General features: G+C 46.0%; 1 protein-coding gene and 1 pseudogene across 1 annotated transcript; both read right to left on the reverse strand.

The window, feature by feature from the left end:
• Positions 1-4436: 4436 nt before the first annotated feature.
• Positions 4437-14350, reverse strand: LOC123827453. Its single transcript, XM_045851914.1, has 3 exons — positions 14177-14350; positions 11535-12234; positions 4437-5068 (listed from the first exon to the last, which is right to left on the reverse strand). The coding sequence occupies exons 1-3, from the start codon at positions 14348-14350 to the stop codon at positions 4962-4964; spliced, it is 981 nt and encodes a 326-aa protein (XP_045707870.1). The 3' UTR covers positions 4437-4961.
• Positions 14351-15015: 665 nt separating this feature from the next.
• LOC123826757 lies at positions 15016-16522 on the reverse strand (annotated as a pseudogene).
• Between the last annotated feature and the right edge of the window lie 410 nt (positions 16523-16932).

The raw sequence follows: 16932 nt of genomic DNA on the forward strand, positions 1-16932 counted from the left end.
GGGGCGGGGGCGGTGCCCGGGGTCAAGGACAGAATGGGAAGTGTGGGGGGGGGGGGGGGAGGCGGCGACAAAGCGGGGGCATCGGATTTCACAGCCGCGGGGGGAGGGGGGTCCTTCCGAGGGAGACCCGCGCGCGGCTCCCGCCGGGGCGCCCCAGGCGGAGGCCAGGCGGGAGGAGAGGCCCTGGCAGCTGCCCGCGCCCGGGGGGCCCCAGAGGGCAGGGCCGGCACCAACGCGCTGGGCCACGGCGGCTCCCCTCGGCCCGCGGAGGATGCGAGCCTGCGGCTCCAGCGCCCGCCGGGGCCCGGGCTCCGACGGGGGGGGGGGCGGAGAACAGGGGCCTCGGCCAACGGACAGCGCCCAGGCCGGCGGGCACGCGGCTGGGGGGCCGGGGCGCCAGTGCCCACGACCACAGACGGGCGCCGGGCGCGGCCCCGTGGCGTGGGCGTGGGGGCGCGGGCCTTCCCCGCGGAGTCAGAGAGGCCCCCGGCGGCTCCGGGGACGCGGCTGCTAACGGACACGGTTGCGAACGGCTGCCCCGGGTGGTGGTCGCCCCGAGGACCGGCCCCACCTTCAAACTCGACTCCGGGTCGAAGCCGCTGGGCGGTTGTTCCCAGGAGCGGGCAGCGGCCCGGGGTGCCGCCTCCCGTCGGGCCGTCGGACGGTTTGAACACTGCGGGGGGGGGGGGGGCGGGGGGGCGGAGTGCTGGACGGGGGGGGGGGCGGGGGCCCTGAGCGTCCTCCAGAGGAACCTTTTCCTTCTCCAAAGGCACAGGGACCGCATCTCTCAAGGCCAAGACCTGGCTCCAGGCCCTGGGGCCCATCCCACGGGCGTGGATGGGTGAGAGTGCTTCTCCACCCTTTTCTCTGACTGGGGCTGAATTTCATGCTCCCCTGGACTCTGGGTCCGCAGTGAGCCCCGCAGGCACCTCCACCGACGTCGGACCCGGCTGCTTCCTTTTTCGGGCGGCCCAAACGGACCGAGGGAGAGAGAGAGAGCTGAAGGTGCCTCCGTTAACTGGCCCACATCAAGCGACCATCCACGACCTTCCGGCTCCCACCCGCAGCACGGGAACTCGGCTCTGGAAGGAGTTTTACAGTGTTAATAGCTTTGATGGTGGTTCCCTGATGCAAAGATGTCTGGGGTGAAGATCGACCTTTTACAGGAGATCGCGAACATTCGGGCTGTTACGGCCATAGACGAAGACTGACGTGTTAGAAGGAACAGGGAAGGATGTCCTCCTTAACAGAAGCTGCAATTGCCCTTGCCATATTGTGCGTCCCACGCAAAGGCCCAGATGGCCACCAACCAAAGCAGAGTAGGTGATCACTGGCAAGGCTGTATCGAGCGCCCTTGGTGAAAGGGCTTTTACCCATTTTTTAAAGTATATTTTATTGATTATTAAAATCAATTATTATGCTATTACAGTTGTCCCATTTTTTCTCCCCTTTATCCACCTCTGACCTGCACTCCCACTCCCTCCCTCCAGCATTCACTCCCCTTAGTTCATGTCCATGGGTCGTATATATAAGTTCTTTGGCTTCTCCATTTCCTATACTATTCTTAACCTCCCTCTGTCTATTTTGTACCTACCGTTTATGCTTCCTATTCCCTGTACCTTCCCCCACATTCTGTCTTCACCCCCCACCACTCCCTGATGATAACCCTCCTTGTGATCTCCACTTCTGTGATTCTGTTCCTGTTCTAGTTGTTTGTTTAGTTTGTTTTTGTTTTGTTTTGTTTTTTAGGTTCAGTTGTTGATAGTTGTGAGTTTGTTGTTATTTTACTCTTCATAATTTTGTTCTTTTTCTTAGATAAGTCCCTTTAACATTTCATATAATAAGGGCTTGGTGATGATGACCTCCTTTAACCTGACCTTATCTGGGAAGCACTTTATCTGCCCTTCCATTCTAAATGATAGCTTTGCTGGATAGACTCTATCCCATAGAGGAATGTTGGATGCAGGTCTTTGCCTTTCATGACTTTGAATACTTCTTTCCAGACCCTTCTTGCCTGTAAGATTTCTTTTGAGAAATCAGCTGATAGTCTTATGGGAACTCCTTTGTAGGAAACTCTCTCCTTTTCTCTTGCTGCTGTTAAGATTCTCTCCTTATCTCTAATCTTGGGTAATGTAATTATGATTTGCCTTAATGTGCGCTTCTTTGCATCCAACTACTCTGGGACTTTCTGAGCTTCCTGGAAGTCTATTTCCTTTGCCAGATTGGGGAAATTTTCCCTCATTATGTTTTCAAATAAGTTTTCAATTTCTTGCTCTCCCTTTGCTCCTTCTGGCACCCCTATGATTCAGATGTTGGAACTTTTAAAGTTGTCCTGGAGCTTCCTAAGCCTCTTCATTTGTTTGAATTCTTTTCTCTTCATCCTGTTCTGATCGAATGTTTATTTCTTCCTTTTGCTCCAAATCATTGATTTGAGTCCCAGTTTCCTTCCCGTCCCTGTTGGTTTCCTGTATATTTTCCTGTATTTCACTTTGCATAGCTTTCACTTTTTCTTCTATTTTTCTACCATACTCGACCAAGTTTGTGAGCATCCTGATTACCAGTGTTTTGAACTCTGCATCTGATAGTTTGTCTATCTCCTTGTTGCTTAGCTCTATTTTTGGAGCTTTGATCTATTCTTTCATTTGGGCCTTTTTTTCTTTGTCTTGGTGCAACTGTTATGTTGTAAGGGGTGGAACCTTATGTATTCCCGGGGTGGGGGCAATCCACATAATTACGTTGTGGTGCTGTATGTGGGGGAGGGGTCAGAGAGGGAACAATGCTGCTCGCTTGGCTCTCAGTCACTTCCTCTGCTAACTACAAGCAAATTGGGCCTCCTGGTGCTGATTCCCAGGTGGATGAGTTTGTGTATGTTCTAGGACCCTGTGGGTCTCTCCCACAAACTCACCTGTGAGGCTGGGTGTTTTTCCTGCTGCCACAATCCCCACAGATATTTAGAGCCAGAGGTTTTGAGGCTTTCTTTTCTCTGTGCTGGAACCCTGGGTTGTGTGGTTTGTCTCCCCAGTTGTTCCTTCCCATTTATCCCTATGCAAACGTGAGACCACCGGGCCTGCCAGCCACCACCTTGCCGCACATCCTCTCCATCCTAGCTGCATGTCTCTGCCACTCTTGCCAGTCTGAATGAATGTTTCCTCTTTAGTTGTTTGTTAGACTTCCATATGGTTTGATTTTCTGTCAGTTCTGGTTATTTTTTTTTGTTTTTAAATTTCTTGTTGTCCTTCTTTTGGTTGTGCAAGGAGGCAAAGTATATTTACCCTACACCTACACAGGAACTCATGTTGATCAGAAGTCCCAGCTTTTACCCTTGTCCATGCCCCTGATGGGGGACTCAAATTTTGGGAAAATTTTAGTTTCAGGTAATAGCTAACAAACTTAGTTATCAATGTATGTAAAAAGCCATTGTTTCAGGAACTGAAGGTGTGATACACCTTGACTCCAGGAGACCATAAGCAGATCCTCATGTCGCAGGAGGTCTCAAGTAATCAACATGGTATCTGAGCCATTGTGCTCCAGGGTGATACACGCAGTGCCCAGGACATAGATGAAAGAATGCTGCAGCTTTCATCTGATTAACGTTTCCCCTGAATTCCAAACCCTTTACCTACACTTTTCTCTTTAGTGCTAACCATTGTTGATTATTAGTGTGGTACCTTCAAATTTTTATTTTTAATTTAATTTATTTTTTATTGTTTAAGTATAGTTGTCTCCATTTTCACCCTCTGCCCCACCCATCCCTGCCTCCTCCCCTTGCTCCTAACCCCTTTGGCTTTGTCCTTGTGTTCTTTATACACGTTCCTTGATGGCCCTTCCTCCATTATCCCCTATTATCCTTCTCCCCCCTCCTCTCTGGTCACTGTTAGTTTGTTCTTTATTTAAATGTCTCTGGTTATATTTTGCTTGCTTGTTTGTTTTGTTGATTAGGTTCTATTAATAGGTGAGATCACATGGTATTTCTCTTTCATCACCTGCCTTATTTCACCTAGCATAATGCTCTCCAGTTCCATCCGTGCTGTTGCAAAGGGTAGGACCTCCTTTCTTTCTTTTGTGTAGAATTCCATTATGTAAATGTACCTCAGTTTTTTGATCTACTCATTTACTGATGGTCATTTAAATTGCTTCCAGTACTTGGCTATTGTAAATTGTGCTATATTGGGGTGCATAGGTCCTTTTGAATTGGTGTTTCAGAATCCTTAGGGTATAATCCCAACAGTGGTATTGGTGGGTCAAAAGGCAGTTCCATTTTTAGTTTTCTGAGGAAATTCCAGACTGTTTTCCACAGTGGCTGCACCATCTGCATTCCCACTAACAGTGCACTAGGGTTCCCTTTTTTCCACATCCTCTCCAACACTTATTGTTTATTGATTTGTTTATGATGCCCATTCTGACCCATGTGAAGTGGTATCTCACTGTGGTTTTAATTTGCATCTCTCTGATGGCTAGTGATGTTTTTCTTCTCCTTATAAAAAGGGTTGGAATTTAAGATGGTCTGTTAGGGTACAAACCCACCATTTTCTGAGACCGCTGGCCATCTGAATAAAGTACCCATAAAAATTCAATCCCTATCTCTGCTTACTGGGTCTGGTAGGTGACAGGCAGCTCAAATGCTGGCTTTTCTAGTTTCATATTCTGGAGACTTCACTCCGGGACAGACTTTGGGACTCTCAGGTAAATCTGGGTATTTGGCAGGGAGTCCCCCTGGCTGCTCGGACTGGGGGGCCCTCGGGTGTGGATCTGGAGACTTCCTAGCAGCTGCCAACTGATTTCACTTGGGGACTCTCCTCCTCCAACTCTCAGCACCTCCTGTTGTCTTCACATTTGATTGCATCACTACACATTCTGGTTCAGGATGCCGTCCCAGGTTATGACTTAGATGGTCAGGAATTAAAGTGTTTCTGGTTTACAGAGCTCTGTCTGGTAAAAAGGTGTCTTCTGATTTTGTAACATTACAAAGCTCTGTCTGGTAGAATGAGAGGAGAAGTCTTCATTCTTGGAAACAGCACTTTGGGACAAGTTTTGGCTGATTGATTGACCTCTGCTTGTAAACCTGTGACTAAAAAGAAAGTGGTTTTTATTGTAATACTGTTTGGCTTATGTATTGTATAATCTAGACTCAGGAGAATGCTGGCTGCTGAAGGGGTCTGTAAATTACTGCATTGTACTGTAACTAGAGTTATTGTTTTGTCAAAGATTGGGGAAGTGGGACAAAATGCTTTACCTAGAAATTTTCATGAGTTTACATAATCAGGATGAGCATTCCCAGGGTCCCTCCAGCCCTGGTGGGATCTTCCTCCTTACTTGACTGAGGGAACTGGGAACAGTGAGCCTGAACTGCTCTTGCCATCTGGAACCCACCAGGGAACCAAATTCGGTGGAGGAAAAGCCCCCACCAGGGAAGAGCAATACCCTTTGCAAAAACGTCCAGTGGGACTAGGGCCAAAGAGCCAACCTGCTGGATATTATAGGCACATGCTTCGTTTTCTACATCAGATCTGTTAAACTGGAAAAACTCTGAAAGGACAGAGTATATCCCTTTAAAATGGATGAAGGAAAGCAGGTACCAAGCCATTCTTCTCAACAATCCCAATGGCTCCCTCAAAACTGACCATCCTCAAGAAGAGGCAGACTGGACTCTATATGCAGATAGAAACAGTTATATGGACAAAAGAAACAGGAAGGCTTGGTATGCAGATATGATCTTTGAGGGAATAGTAGAGGTCAAGGCTTTGCTGCCAGGAACCTCTGCCCAGAATCCTGGACTGATTGATTGCATTGATGAGGACTCTGGAATTGTTGCACAAAAAGAAAGCAAATATGTACACTGACTCAAAGTAAGATTTCATAATTTTGCAATCACATGGTTCCATATGGAAGGGAAAAGAACCATTAACTTCCAATAAAAAGGAGATTAAGCATGCAGCAAAATTTTAAAATTATTAGAAGCTGTTCAGGTACCTTTACAGGTGGCAGTTATGCACTGCCCAGGGCATCATAATGAGGGCACTGAAGTGGCAAGAGGAAACAATCTAGCTGGTGGAGCAGCGAAAGTGGTTGGTAAAGGAATGTTTATAATGCCTTTGGTACCTGCTTTAGACTTGTCACAATTTGACCCTGAATATTTGACTGTAGACTTAGAGAAAGCTGAGAGCTGGGGTTCTGATGAAGGAGCTAATAGTGGATGGAGAAAGAATAAGAAAGAAGTTATACTGCTTCCTGAACATTTATTACAGGCAGTCATGAAGCATTTGCATGAGGCCACTCACTATGTAAGGGAGTCATTAACCATGTATATTAAACTGTGGCTCACAGGTCCTGAAATTTCTAAGGCCATACAAAAAGCTATTGTTAGATGTGTTGTGTGCCAGGAGAAAAACTCCTGTGCCAGGAGACAGATCCCCATGAAAAGAAAGAAGGGAAACAACACCAAGGACGATGCCCATTTGAAATTGGCAAATAGACTTTACTCAAATGCCAAGGGCCCAAGGATGGAAATATTTGTTAGTCTCTGTTGACACCTTTTCAGAATGGGTAGAACCTATCCTATAAGAATGGAGAAATCCTCCAGGTAGTGAAAGCCCTACTGAAGGAAATAATCCCTCACTTTGGTCTGCGTGACAGTATCCAGAGCAACAATGGACCTGCTTTTGTTTCAGAAACTACACAGAAGGTTAGTAAATTTTTAGGAATTAAGTGGAGGCTCCACACAGCATGGAGACCTCAGGCTTCTTTACCTAGAGAAGATGAATCACACCTTAAAGAAAAATATAGTCAAGCTGTGCCAAGAAACTGTTCTCCATTGGGATCAAGCTTTACCTATTGCCCCCCTCAGGATAAGGGTGGCTCCTCAAAGTGGATTCAGTTGAGTCCTTCTGAAATTGTGTACAGCCAACCATTTCAGGCTATGATTGGTGTGGGAGATATGTATCTAGATCAAGAAGTGAAGGTGAAGAAAATGTACAACACTTAAATAAGACTTTGGCTGTATTAATGATTTTGCTTGTATTAGAAACTTCTCCCCTACAGGTTGGCTTCATTTCTTTGAGCCTGGGGTTATGGTGCTACTCAAGACTTGGAGGACAGAATCTCCAGAGAACCAACTAGAAAAAAAGTGGACTGAACCTTGGGATGTTCTCCTCACCAACCTCCACTGTAGTGAAGTTGGCAGAAATAAACCCTTGGATTCATCGCACCACAGTAAAGAAAGCACCGGAGGAGCAATAAACTGCTGAACCTCAAAAAGACCTTAAAGTCATCTTTTGAGAACAATGACTTATATTCTTTTCTTTAATTTTGTTTAAACCCATGTTATAGGGAACTTGTTCCTTTCAAATGGGATAAAAATATCCGGCCAAGATGGAGGTGTAGAAAGATATGCTTTACTTCCTCGAACAACCAAAAGAAGGATAACAACCAATTTAAAAACAAAAGTCAACCAGAACTGCCAGAAAATCGAACTGTACAGAAGTCTGACAACCAAGAAATTGTAAAAACATTCATCCAGACTAGTAGGAGGAGAGATGGGGAGCCAAGGTGGTGAGGACACAAGACAAGGTGGTGGCTGGCAGACCAGAATATCCCACATTCACATGCAGATAAATTAGGAGGAACAACCGGGGGTGAGACAGGCCATCCAACCTGGGGTTCCAGTGTGGGAAACTAAAGTCTCAATACCTCTGGCTGTAAACACCTGTGGGGGTTGGGCAGCTGGAGAAACTCCCAGTCTCATAAGAGAGTCCATTGGAAAGGCCCACAGGATCATAGAATGTACACAAGCCCACCCACCTGGGAATCAGCACCTGAAAAGGCACAATCCACTTGTGGGAAGTGAGGGAAGTAAATGAAAGCTGGGCAAGAGTAAACCAAATGGCATTGTTCCCTCTCGGACCCCTCGCCCCCATAGAGCACCACAACACAGCAACATCAGTTGCCCTCCCTGGTGAATACCTAAGGCTCTGCCCCTTACAAAATAACAGGTGAATGGAGACAAAGAAATATGGTCCGAATGAAAGAAGAGATCAAAGCTCCAAAAATAGAGCTAAGCAACAAGGAGATAGACAAAGTATCAGATGCAGAGTTCAAAACACTGGTAATCAGGACACTCACAGAAATGGTTGAGTATGGTCCCAAAATAGAAGAAAAATATGAAGGCTATGCAAAGTGAAATAAAGGAAAATATCAGGAAACCAACAGTGATGGGAAGAAAACTGGGACTCAAATCAATGGTTTGGACCAGAAGGAAGAAATAAACATTCGACCAGAACAGTATGAAGAGAAAGGAATTAAAATAAAAAAAAGAGGAGAGGCTTAGGAATTTCCAGGACATCTTTAAACGTTCCAATATCTGAATAGTAGGTGCACTAGAAAGAGAAGAGGAAGAGCAAGAAATTGAAAACTTATTTGAAAAAATAATGAGGGAAAACTTCCCAATCTGGTGAAGGAACTAGACATGTGAGTTCTGGAAGCTCAGAGAGTCCCAAAGTAGTTGGACCCAAAGAGGCACACACCAAGGCACGTCATAATTACATAACCCAAGATTAAAGGTAAGGAGAGAATCTTAACAGCAGCAAGAGAAAAGGAGACATTTATCTACAAAGCAGTGCCCATAAGACTATCAGCTGATTTCTTGAAAGAAATCTTGCAGGCAAGAAGGGGCTGGAAAGAAGTATTCCAAGTCATGAAAGGCAAGGACCTACATCCAAGATGACTCTATCCAGCAAAGCTATCATTTAGAACAGAAGGGCAGGTAAAGTGCTTCCCAGATAAGGACAACTTGAAGGAGTTCGTCATCACCATGCCCTTATTATATGAAATGTTAAAGGGGCTCCTCTGAGAAAAAGATTACAACTATAAACAGTAAAATGACAATAAACTATCAATAACTGAACCTTAAAATCAAAACCAAACTAAGCAAACAACAAGAATAGGAAGAGAATCACAAAAATGGAGATCACATGGAGGGTTATCAGTGGGGAGGGTAAGTGGGAGAATGGGGGAAAAGGTACAGGAAATAAGTAGCATAAATGGTAGGTAGATAATAGACAGGGGGAGGTTAAGAATAGTGTGGGAAATGGAGAAGCCAAAGAACTTATATGTACAACCCATGGACCTGAACTAAGGGGGAGAATGGTTGAAGGAAGGGGTGCAGTGGGGAGTGGAATAAAGGGGAGAAAGAAAATGGACAACTGTAACAGCATAAGCAATAAAAGATACTTAAAAATATTTGGATATATTTAGCAAAAATGTAGTAAACATCTCTGAATTGTGTCTTACAGGAGGAACTTAATGTTGAACAAACTTTCTCTACATGTCTTATAGGTGTTTGTACTCCCCTGGAAAGCCTTTGAAATTATACTTTGTTTAAGCATATCAATAAGAAAATAACCTACTCTGATATTTATAATTGGGAACCTGTCATAACTCTAAAGGGTAGGGAAATGTTTTCCTTAAAAGTCATTAATGTAGCCCTGGCTGGAGAGTGTACAATTTTTGTCAGTTGTGCTAAAAACTATTTTTTGATTTATTATAGCTTGTTGTTACACACAAGGTGCCCCCTTATGTGGATCTGCAATTAAATGTGTCCCTAAGCCCCCATCAGAAGGGCTAATGCTAAGATATGCTCAACAACAAAATGAGTACTTCCAATGAAACTGATCTCTTAGAAATAAGATAGTTTAAACTAACAGTGGGGGAATGATGAGGGACTCAAATTTTGGGAAAACTTTAGTTTCAGGTAATAGCTAATAAAGCTTAGTAATTGATATATGTAAAAAGCCATTGTTTCAAGAACTGGAGGTGCGAACCATGCTGACTCCAGGAGACCGTGAGCAATCTTTGTGCTTCAGGAAAAGTGCAAGCAGTCAAGACAGTATCTGGGCCATTGTGCTCCAGGGTGACACACCCACTGCCCTAGGACACAGATAAAGACGACCCCCAGGACGAGATGAAAGAATGCTGCAGCTTTCATCTGATTAACTTTTCCCTTGAATTCCAAGCCCCTTACCTACACTTTTCTTCTCCTTATACAAAGGGTCAGAATTTAAGATGGTCTGTTAGGGTACAAACTTGCTGTCTTCTCAGATCACCAACCATCTGAATAAAGCGTCCATAGAAATTCAATCCCTGTCACTGCTGTTTGGATCTGGTAGTGACAGGCAGCACCAATGCTGGCTTTTTGGGTTTCACCCCCATGAGACTCCTGGGTAAGGAGGCCATTCTCTCATCCTGTGGAAGTGTGGTAAGCACTTAGACAGGAGCAGAGGAAGGACAATGGGCCAGGTACAGTAGGTCACCAGGACAGAAAGCTCTAGGTGCCTAGCAATGGGCAAAACTAGCAAAAGAAGGACCTTGCCCCCAGGGTAACTGTCCCTTAGCTTGCATATCACAAGTCATGCGATTTAGACCCCCTGACCTTTCATATCACTGGTCATGAGGTTTGGACCCTCCCCTGACCTTTTCTCCTGTGGCATGTTGCTAGCTAGCTACGTGGTAGACCCCCCTGAAGGAGCAATAAGGGGCCCATGAGTGGCCTCCCACGAGGGTCCTTGCACACCACTCCTTTAAGCATTAGTCCCTAGAATTAAAATCTAGGTCTTAGTTGTGTTTCAGCTCCAGGCCCAGAAAGGTAGCAAAACCAGACAGGCAGTGCCATGGCTGTCATCAGGGCCAGCTGCACTGACTAATAATGACCCCCTGCCCTGGTGTGCAACAATTAGTAGAAACCAGGGCTCTGAAAGGACACAGTTGGAAATCTGATCAATATTGTGTTGGGACTCCCCCACCCCCAACACACACACACTGCCAGGACCCAGAGAGTGTCTCCATAGAGCATGCCCTTGCATTTCCCCACTGCCTTCTCCCAGGCACTTTCCTTCTCTGTGTTTCTCCTAAGCTTCAACCGCCCCTCTTTTGCCTCTGTAAGTTTTCATGAGCCCATTTCTTCAACCACTCATTACTTCTACCTCTGTGACTTCATAAATAAACTTTCTCTCATCGTTTAAATCTTGGGTCTGAATTCTTTCCTAGCCAGAACTCCAGTACCCAGGTTGTTGAACCGAGGTCCAAGGCTGGGGGCGCTTTCTGTGCCTGAATGCACCCGCAAGGCCGGAAGAGGGGATAACGTGGACCTATCTGCCCCCACAGGCTTCCTGCTCATCACTTGGCCGCATCTTGCGGTTTCATCCTCACAGGGACCCTGGGAAGTGGCATTATAATCCCACTTTATAGATGGGGAAAGCAAAGTTCTGAAACCAGCCAAGAATGCCAGCCCGTAGCAGGAAAGGATTCAAGTCTAGGTCTCCGCACGGGTCGCGATCTAGCGTTCGGGTGTGGGGAAAGGTGCCTGCGAGGATGCGGGGGTCCATAGCTCCCCTGCCTGCCAACCCAGTTCTAGCACCTGCTGGTCTCTCGGCAGCTAACGAAGGTAGGAATGGGAACAATTGCCGACCCCCCTGCTTTCTGCCCACCTCTCCCACCCGCCTTGAACTCCATCCACTCTTCCCGAGCTGCTCCGGCCCACTCACCCGCGCTGCCCTGGGCTGCACCTGCGATGCTGGTGGCGTCGGGCCAGGAGCCGCGGGGACCAGAGGGCCAGAGAGGGGCGGCGTGTCCTCCACGCGGTGGCCTTTCCGCAGGGTCCAGGGAATCCGGAGCTCTGCGCGGTGCGCCCGGAGGAGACGGCTGCAGACCGGCGAGCCAGCCGGTGGGCGGGGCGGCCCACTGCGTCCCCGGCGGGCTGCGGCCACTGCAGGGGAGGGCGCGGAGGGTCTCGTGTCCCTCCGGGCGGTGACCGGTCTCTTCCCTCTCTGCATTCCAGCTTATTCCGTTAGCGGTCCCCTCCTCGGCGAGCCACGGCTGGTGAGCTGCCTTTTTAGCACCATGGATAATTAAACGATCTAGGCCATACTTCTTGTGTCGTTTAGAACAAAAATTTTCAGTCCTTTTTGGGTGGGGATTTGGTAAAGCTCGGACGGCCTGCTTCACTGAGCGAAGAAGGTCGGAGGGGCTGGAGGCGCCGGCGAGCCTCTCTGCAGGCCTCGCCTGGAGAGCGGAGCCGCAGAGGCAGGTTCTGTCACACCACAGCAGCTGCCGGCGCCGCACCTCGGTTGCCGGAAAGAGCTTCCCTGCTGCACTACCAGCGGAGGACAGGTGACCGGCCCAAGGTTGCCTGACAGGCGGGGCTGTGTGCACCACCGCCCAGGCTCTGTTCTTCGACGCCAGGCCCTAGGAGGCGGCAGGACGCTCCCGGGAGCGCAGGACGCGGAGCCGCACCCACCGCTTCCGGTGCCGGTCCCTCGGCCGCAGGAACGGACCCCCCCCCCGCCGCCCCCCCCCCCCCCCCCCCCCCCCCCCCCCCCTTGCTGGAGAGTTCGTAGCCTCCCGGCTCACAGTGGGTCCGTGCCCTCGCCTGGTGGCTGCTGGACGGAACGTGGTGGCCCGCCAACTGACACTACTCCCTGGCGGGGGAGTAGTTCCCTGATCCTCTCTGTGAGGCTGAAGTGCGCAGAGAACCCAGCCCCTCCCCCCGCCCTCCTCTCCCCCAAAACAAATCAATGGTTTTTGGTCTTTGGCTTTTTGGAAGGTCTTGAGCAGAATCCCTTCACCCATCTTCTCCTTTATGCTTCACAGCAGCCCCCACAAAAAAAATACTACTTCATCAAGGTATTACTTACGTAGAGCAAATAGCATAAATTTTAAGTACCGCGTAGTTTTCTGACTTGACAAGTGAAAGCACCGGGCTAACCACAGTCCAATTCAAGATGTAAAATGCTTTTATTACCCCCCAAAGTTCACTTCTGCCCCTTTGCAGTTAGTCCTTCATCCTCCCTCGTCCCTAGCCTCAGACAACCGCTCATCTGATTTTTATCTCTATGCTTTGTCTTCCCCGAAATTTCATACACATAGAACCATACAGTGTGTGGTCTTTTGTGCCTGGCTTCTTTCACTGTGCACAATGCTTTTGAGAGTCCACATAGTTGTGTGTACCATTATCATTGGTGGGCAGTGTGTGTATACCACAAGCTATTTATCCATCTGCATGTTAGCAGGGATCCGGGGGGGAGGCCCAGCTATACTCTTGGGGAGGTGTCTTCTCAGGACCCCAGAGAAAGACGTTTGGGTTGTTTCTGGTTTTGAGATGGTGAATAAAACTGCCTTGAACATCCCTATAAAGTCTTTGTGTGGGTGTATGTTTCCATTTCACCTGTAGGGTAAAATAACTACAAGTGAATAGGATGGCTTGGTTATATGGTGTTTCAACTTCATAAGAAGCTCTCAGGTGGCATTTAAAGCAGTCATACTATTTTATATTAACCACAGCAATGCATGGAAGTCCACTGCAGTCTGTGGTTTGTCTTTTTATTTTCTTAGTGGTGAAAAACCAAAGTTTCTAATTGTGACCCTGTTCAATTCATCAGAATTTTTTGATGGTTCATGCTTTTTGTTCTAAGAAATCTTTGCCTCACTTAAGGTGAGGTCACAAGATTTTCTCCTAAAATTGCTATTTTTAGCTTTTTGTCTAGGTCCATGATACATTTAAAAAATGTTTACCAGTTTATTATAAGGAATATTATAAAGGATATAGAGTAACAGCCACATGAAGGGGTACATAAGGCAGGGTCTGCAAGTGCTGAGATCTCAGGAGCTTCAATTTCCAAGGGGCTGGGGCACATCATCCTCCTTGTATGAGGAGGTGTTTGCTAACCCAGAAGCTCTCTGAACCCTGGTTTGTTTGTTTATTTGTTTTTTGTCTATGATACATTCAAATTAATTTTTATGTATGGTGTGAGGTAAGGATCATTTTCCCCCACATAGATATCCAATTTTCCAGCACAATCTGTTGAAAAGACTATCTTTTCCACTTTGAATTACCTTTGTAAAAAATCAGCTGTGGTTAGTCCTGTGCTAAAGATAAGCAGGAGGGGCTCTGAGCACTGAAAGAAAGGGCACCTAATCAAGTCCGGTGTGGTCCAGGAAGGCTTCCTGGAGGGGTGATAAAGGATTCCAGGCAGAGGGCCTGTTAGTAGTTTAGTAGTTAGTTGCAGTGTTGCTGTGGATTAAATTGTGTGGGTGTGGTGGTGGGGGGTGGGCGTCATAAAGCTAGAAGTAGGCAGGAGCCAGATTGGAGTGGGGTGGGGCCTTGTGCATCTTGTTAAGCAGTGTGCACTTTATCCTGCGAGACACAAGGGGGCCACTGAACTGCTTTAAGCAAGGGAATGATGTAGTCAGATTTGCGTTTCAGAATGTTTGCTCTGGCTACAGAAGGAAGATTGGAGGAGGTCAGACTGAAGATAGGCAGACCAGTAAGGAGGGTGTTGCAGTAGCGTAACTGAGAGCACATGTACTCTATTACATGTTGCAAAACTGGAGAAATCACCTTTGGGTTTTAATTTTTTTGTAATACTGACCATAGAAAACATTTTAAAACGATCTCCAAAGCTATCTGCTATTTAAACAAAATATTTTTAAAAATATAATGTTGCCCTGGCTGGCGTAGCTCAGTGGATTGAGCTCGGGCTGCGAACCAAAGTGTCGCAGGTTCGATTCCCAGTCAGGGTACATGCCTGGGTTGCAGGCCATGACCCCCAGCAACCGCACATTGATGTTTCTATCTATCTCCCTCCCTTTCCTCTCTAAAAATAAGTCAATAAAATCTTTAAAAAAGTATAATGTTGTTAAATATTATCATATTAACTCACTGAGTTCTCTTTCAGAAGTTGAAGGCTAGGGGGTTTAAGAAAAAAAAGAAAGAATCTATATATAATTTCAATAATTTACACTTTTATAAAACACACCAAATATTTGATCCTCAGAAAAAAAGCTACATACTCCATATTAATATCCAGTTTAAAGCACCCTTTAAATCAAGAGAAGAAATTAAGGATTTCCCCTTCTGTGTTTAAAGTATACATTTTCTTTAACAACTAGAGAGCTTTCAGAGCATATGTGTCATTCTTTCATCACAACAATAATGGGTTTGAATCAGCTTATTGTAAGTTCATTATTTTATCTGTGCAGTATGTTTGAAATCACTGTAGACTTATGTCTCAGGAGCTCTCCTTCTTATGTTAGAAAGTTTTCAATAGCCCTGACTGGTGTTGCTCAGTGGATTGAGCGTGGGCCTGTGAACCAAAGGGGCACATGCCTGGGTTGCAGGCCAAGTCTCTAGTAGGAGGAGCACAAGAGCCAACTACACATTGCTGTTTCTCTCTTTCTCCCTCCTTTCTCCTCTCTCTAAAAATGGATGACTAAATCTTAAATTAAAAAAAAAAGACCAAAATGAAAGAACAGATCAAAGGTCCAGAAAAAATACAACTGAGTGATGAAGAGAGAGCCAACCCATCAGATGCACAGTTCAAAACACTGGTAATCAGGATGCTCATAGAATTGGTTGATTTTGGTCACAAATTAGATAAACAAATGAAGGCTATAAAAAGTGAAATAAAGGGAAATGAACAGGGAACCAACGGTGATGGGAAGGAAACTGGGATTCAAATAAATGGTTTGGACCAGAAAGAAATCTTCAACCAGAATAGAATGAAGAAACAAGAATTCAAAAAAACAAGGAGAGGCTCAGGAATATCTGGGACAAGTTTAAATATTCCAAGGTCTAAATCATAGGAATGCCAGAAGGTGAAGAGGAAGAGCAAGAAATTGAAAACTTATTTGAACAAATAGTGAAGGAGAACTTCCCCAATCTGGCAAAGGAAATAGAATTTCAGAAAGTCCAGGAAACTCAGAGAGTCCCAAAGTAGTTGGACCCAAGGAAGCACACACCAAATCATATCATAATTATATTAGCCAAGATTAAAGATAAGGAGAGAATCTTAAAAGTAGCAAGAAAAAAGGAGACAGTTATCTACAAAGGAATTCCCATAAGACTATCAGCTGATTTCTCAAAAGAAACCTTGCAGGCAAGAAGGGGCTGAAAAGAAGTATTCCAAGTCATGACAGGCAAGGACCTACATCTAAGATTAATCTATCCAGCAAAGCTTTCATTTAGAATGGAAGGGCAGATAAAATGCTTCCCAGATAAGGTCAAGTTAAAGGAGTTCATCATCACCAAGCCCTTATTATATGAAATGTTAAAGGGGCTTGTCTAAGAAAAAGAAGATAAAAAATATGAACAGTAAAATGACAACAAACTCACAACTATTAACAACTGAACCTAAACAAAAACAAAAATGAAACAAAAAAAGCATATTAAAGAGTATTGGCATATCAAGAGTATTGGCTTCTTTGAAGAGTCCATCTATCTTGTCAATATCGGATGCATCTACTGCTCTCTCACTTAAGATTTTTGCATATGTAGACAATATTAGATTAATATTCTTGCTCATATCATTCAAATCTTTCTCCAGCCTTCATCTTTATAAAATAGGCCAGAGATTTCAGAGAAAGAGGAATCTGATTTTCCAAGAGTGGACAGTTGTGAATTATCTGTCATTTGAAGCTATAGCTCTCTTGGTCTCTTGCAATTACTAGTATTAGGTTTTGCAAGTTGACATGCCATTATATTCTGGAGTCAAGAGTACATGGCATTGTCAGGGCCACTCCTTGTCAGCAAATGCACAGGAATCCTTTTTTCACCTTTGATTTTTTCTATCACGTTTAGTTAATGAATTCAGTAGGTAGCAACCACTGGATGTGGTGACTGGAGTGAGGCTGGGACAGATGTTCTGCAGGGGAGAGGCACTCTTCAGACATGCCAGCCTGCACCCCACTCCCAGAGGCCCTGATTCAGGAGGCCAGGGGTGAGGCCTAGGGCCCTATGGTTTAAAACCTCCACCATGGACTTGGAGGTGCAGATAGCACTGAGGCCTCCTGGTGCAGGCTGATGGCAGGTGTTGCACTTGGACAATTGGGTAGATGATGGTTCCAGTCCCTAGATCGGGAATATGGGAGGTGGAGTAAACTTGGGGG

The sequence above is a fragment of the Phyllostomus hastatus genome, unplaced genomic scaffold (genome assembly GCF_019186645.2).
Source record: "Phyllostomus hastatus isolate PE091 unplaced genomic scaffold, TTU_PhHast_1.1 phas_contig_86, whole genome shotgun sequence".
In the NCBI taxonomy this organism is placed as follows: domain Eukaryota; kingdom Metazoa; phylum Chordata; class Mammalia; order Chiroptera; family Phyllostomidae; genus Phyllostomus; species Phyllostomus hastatus.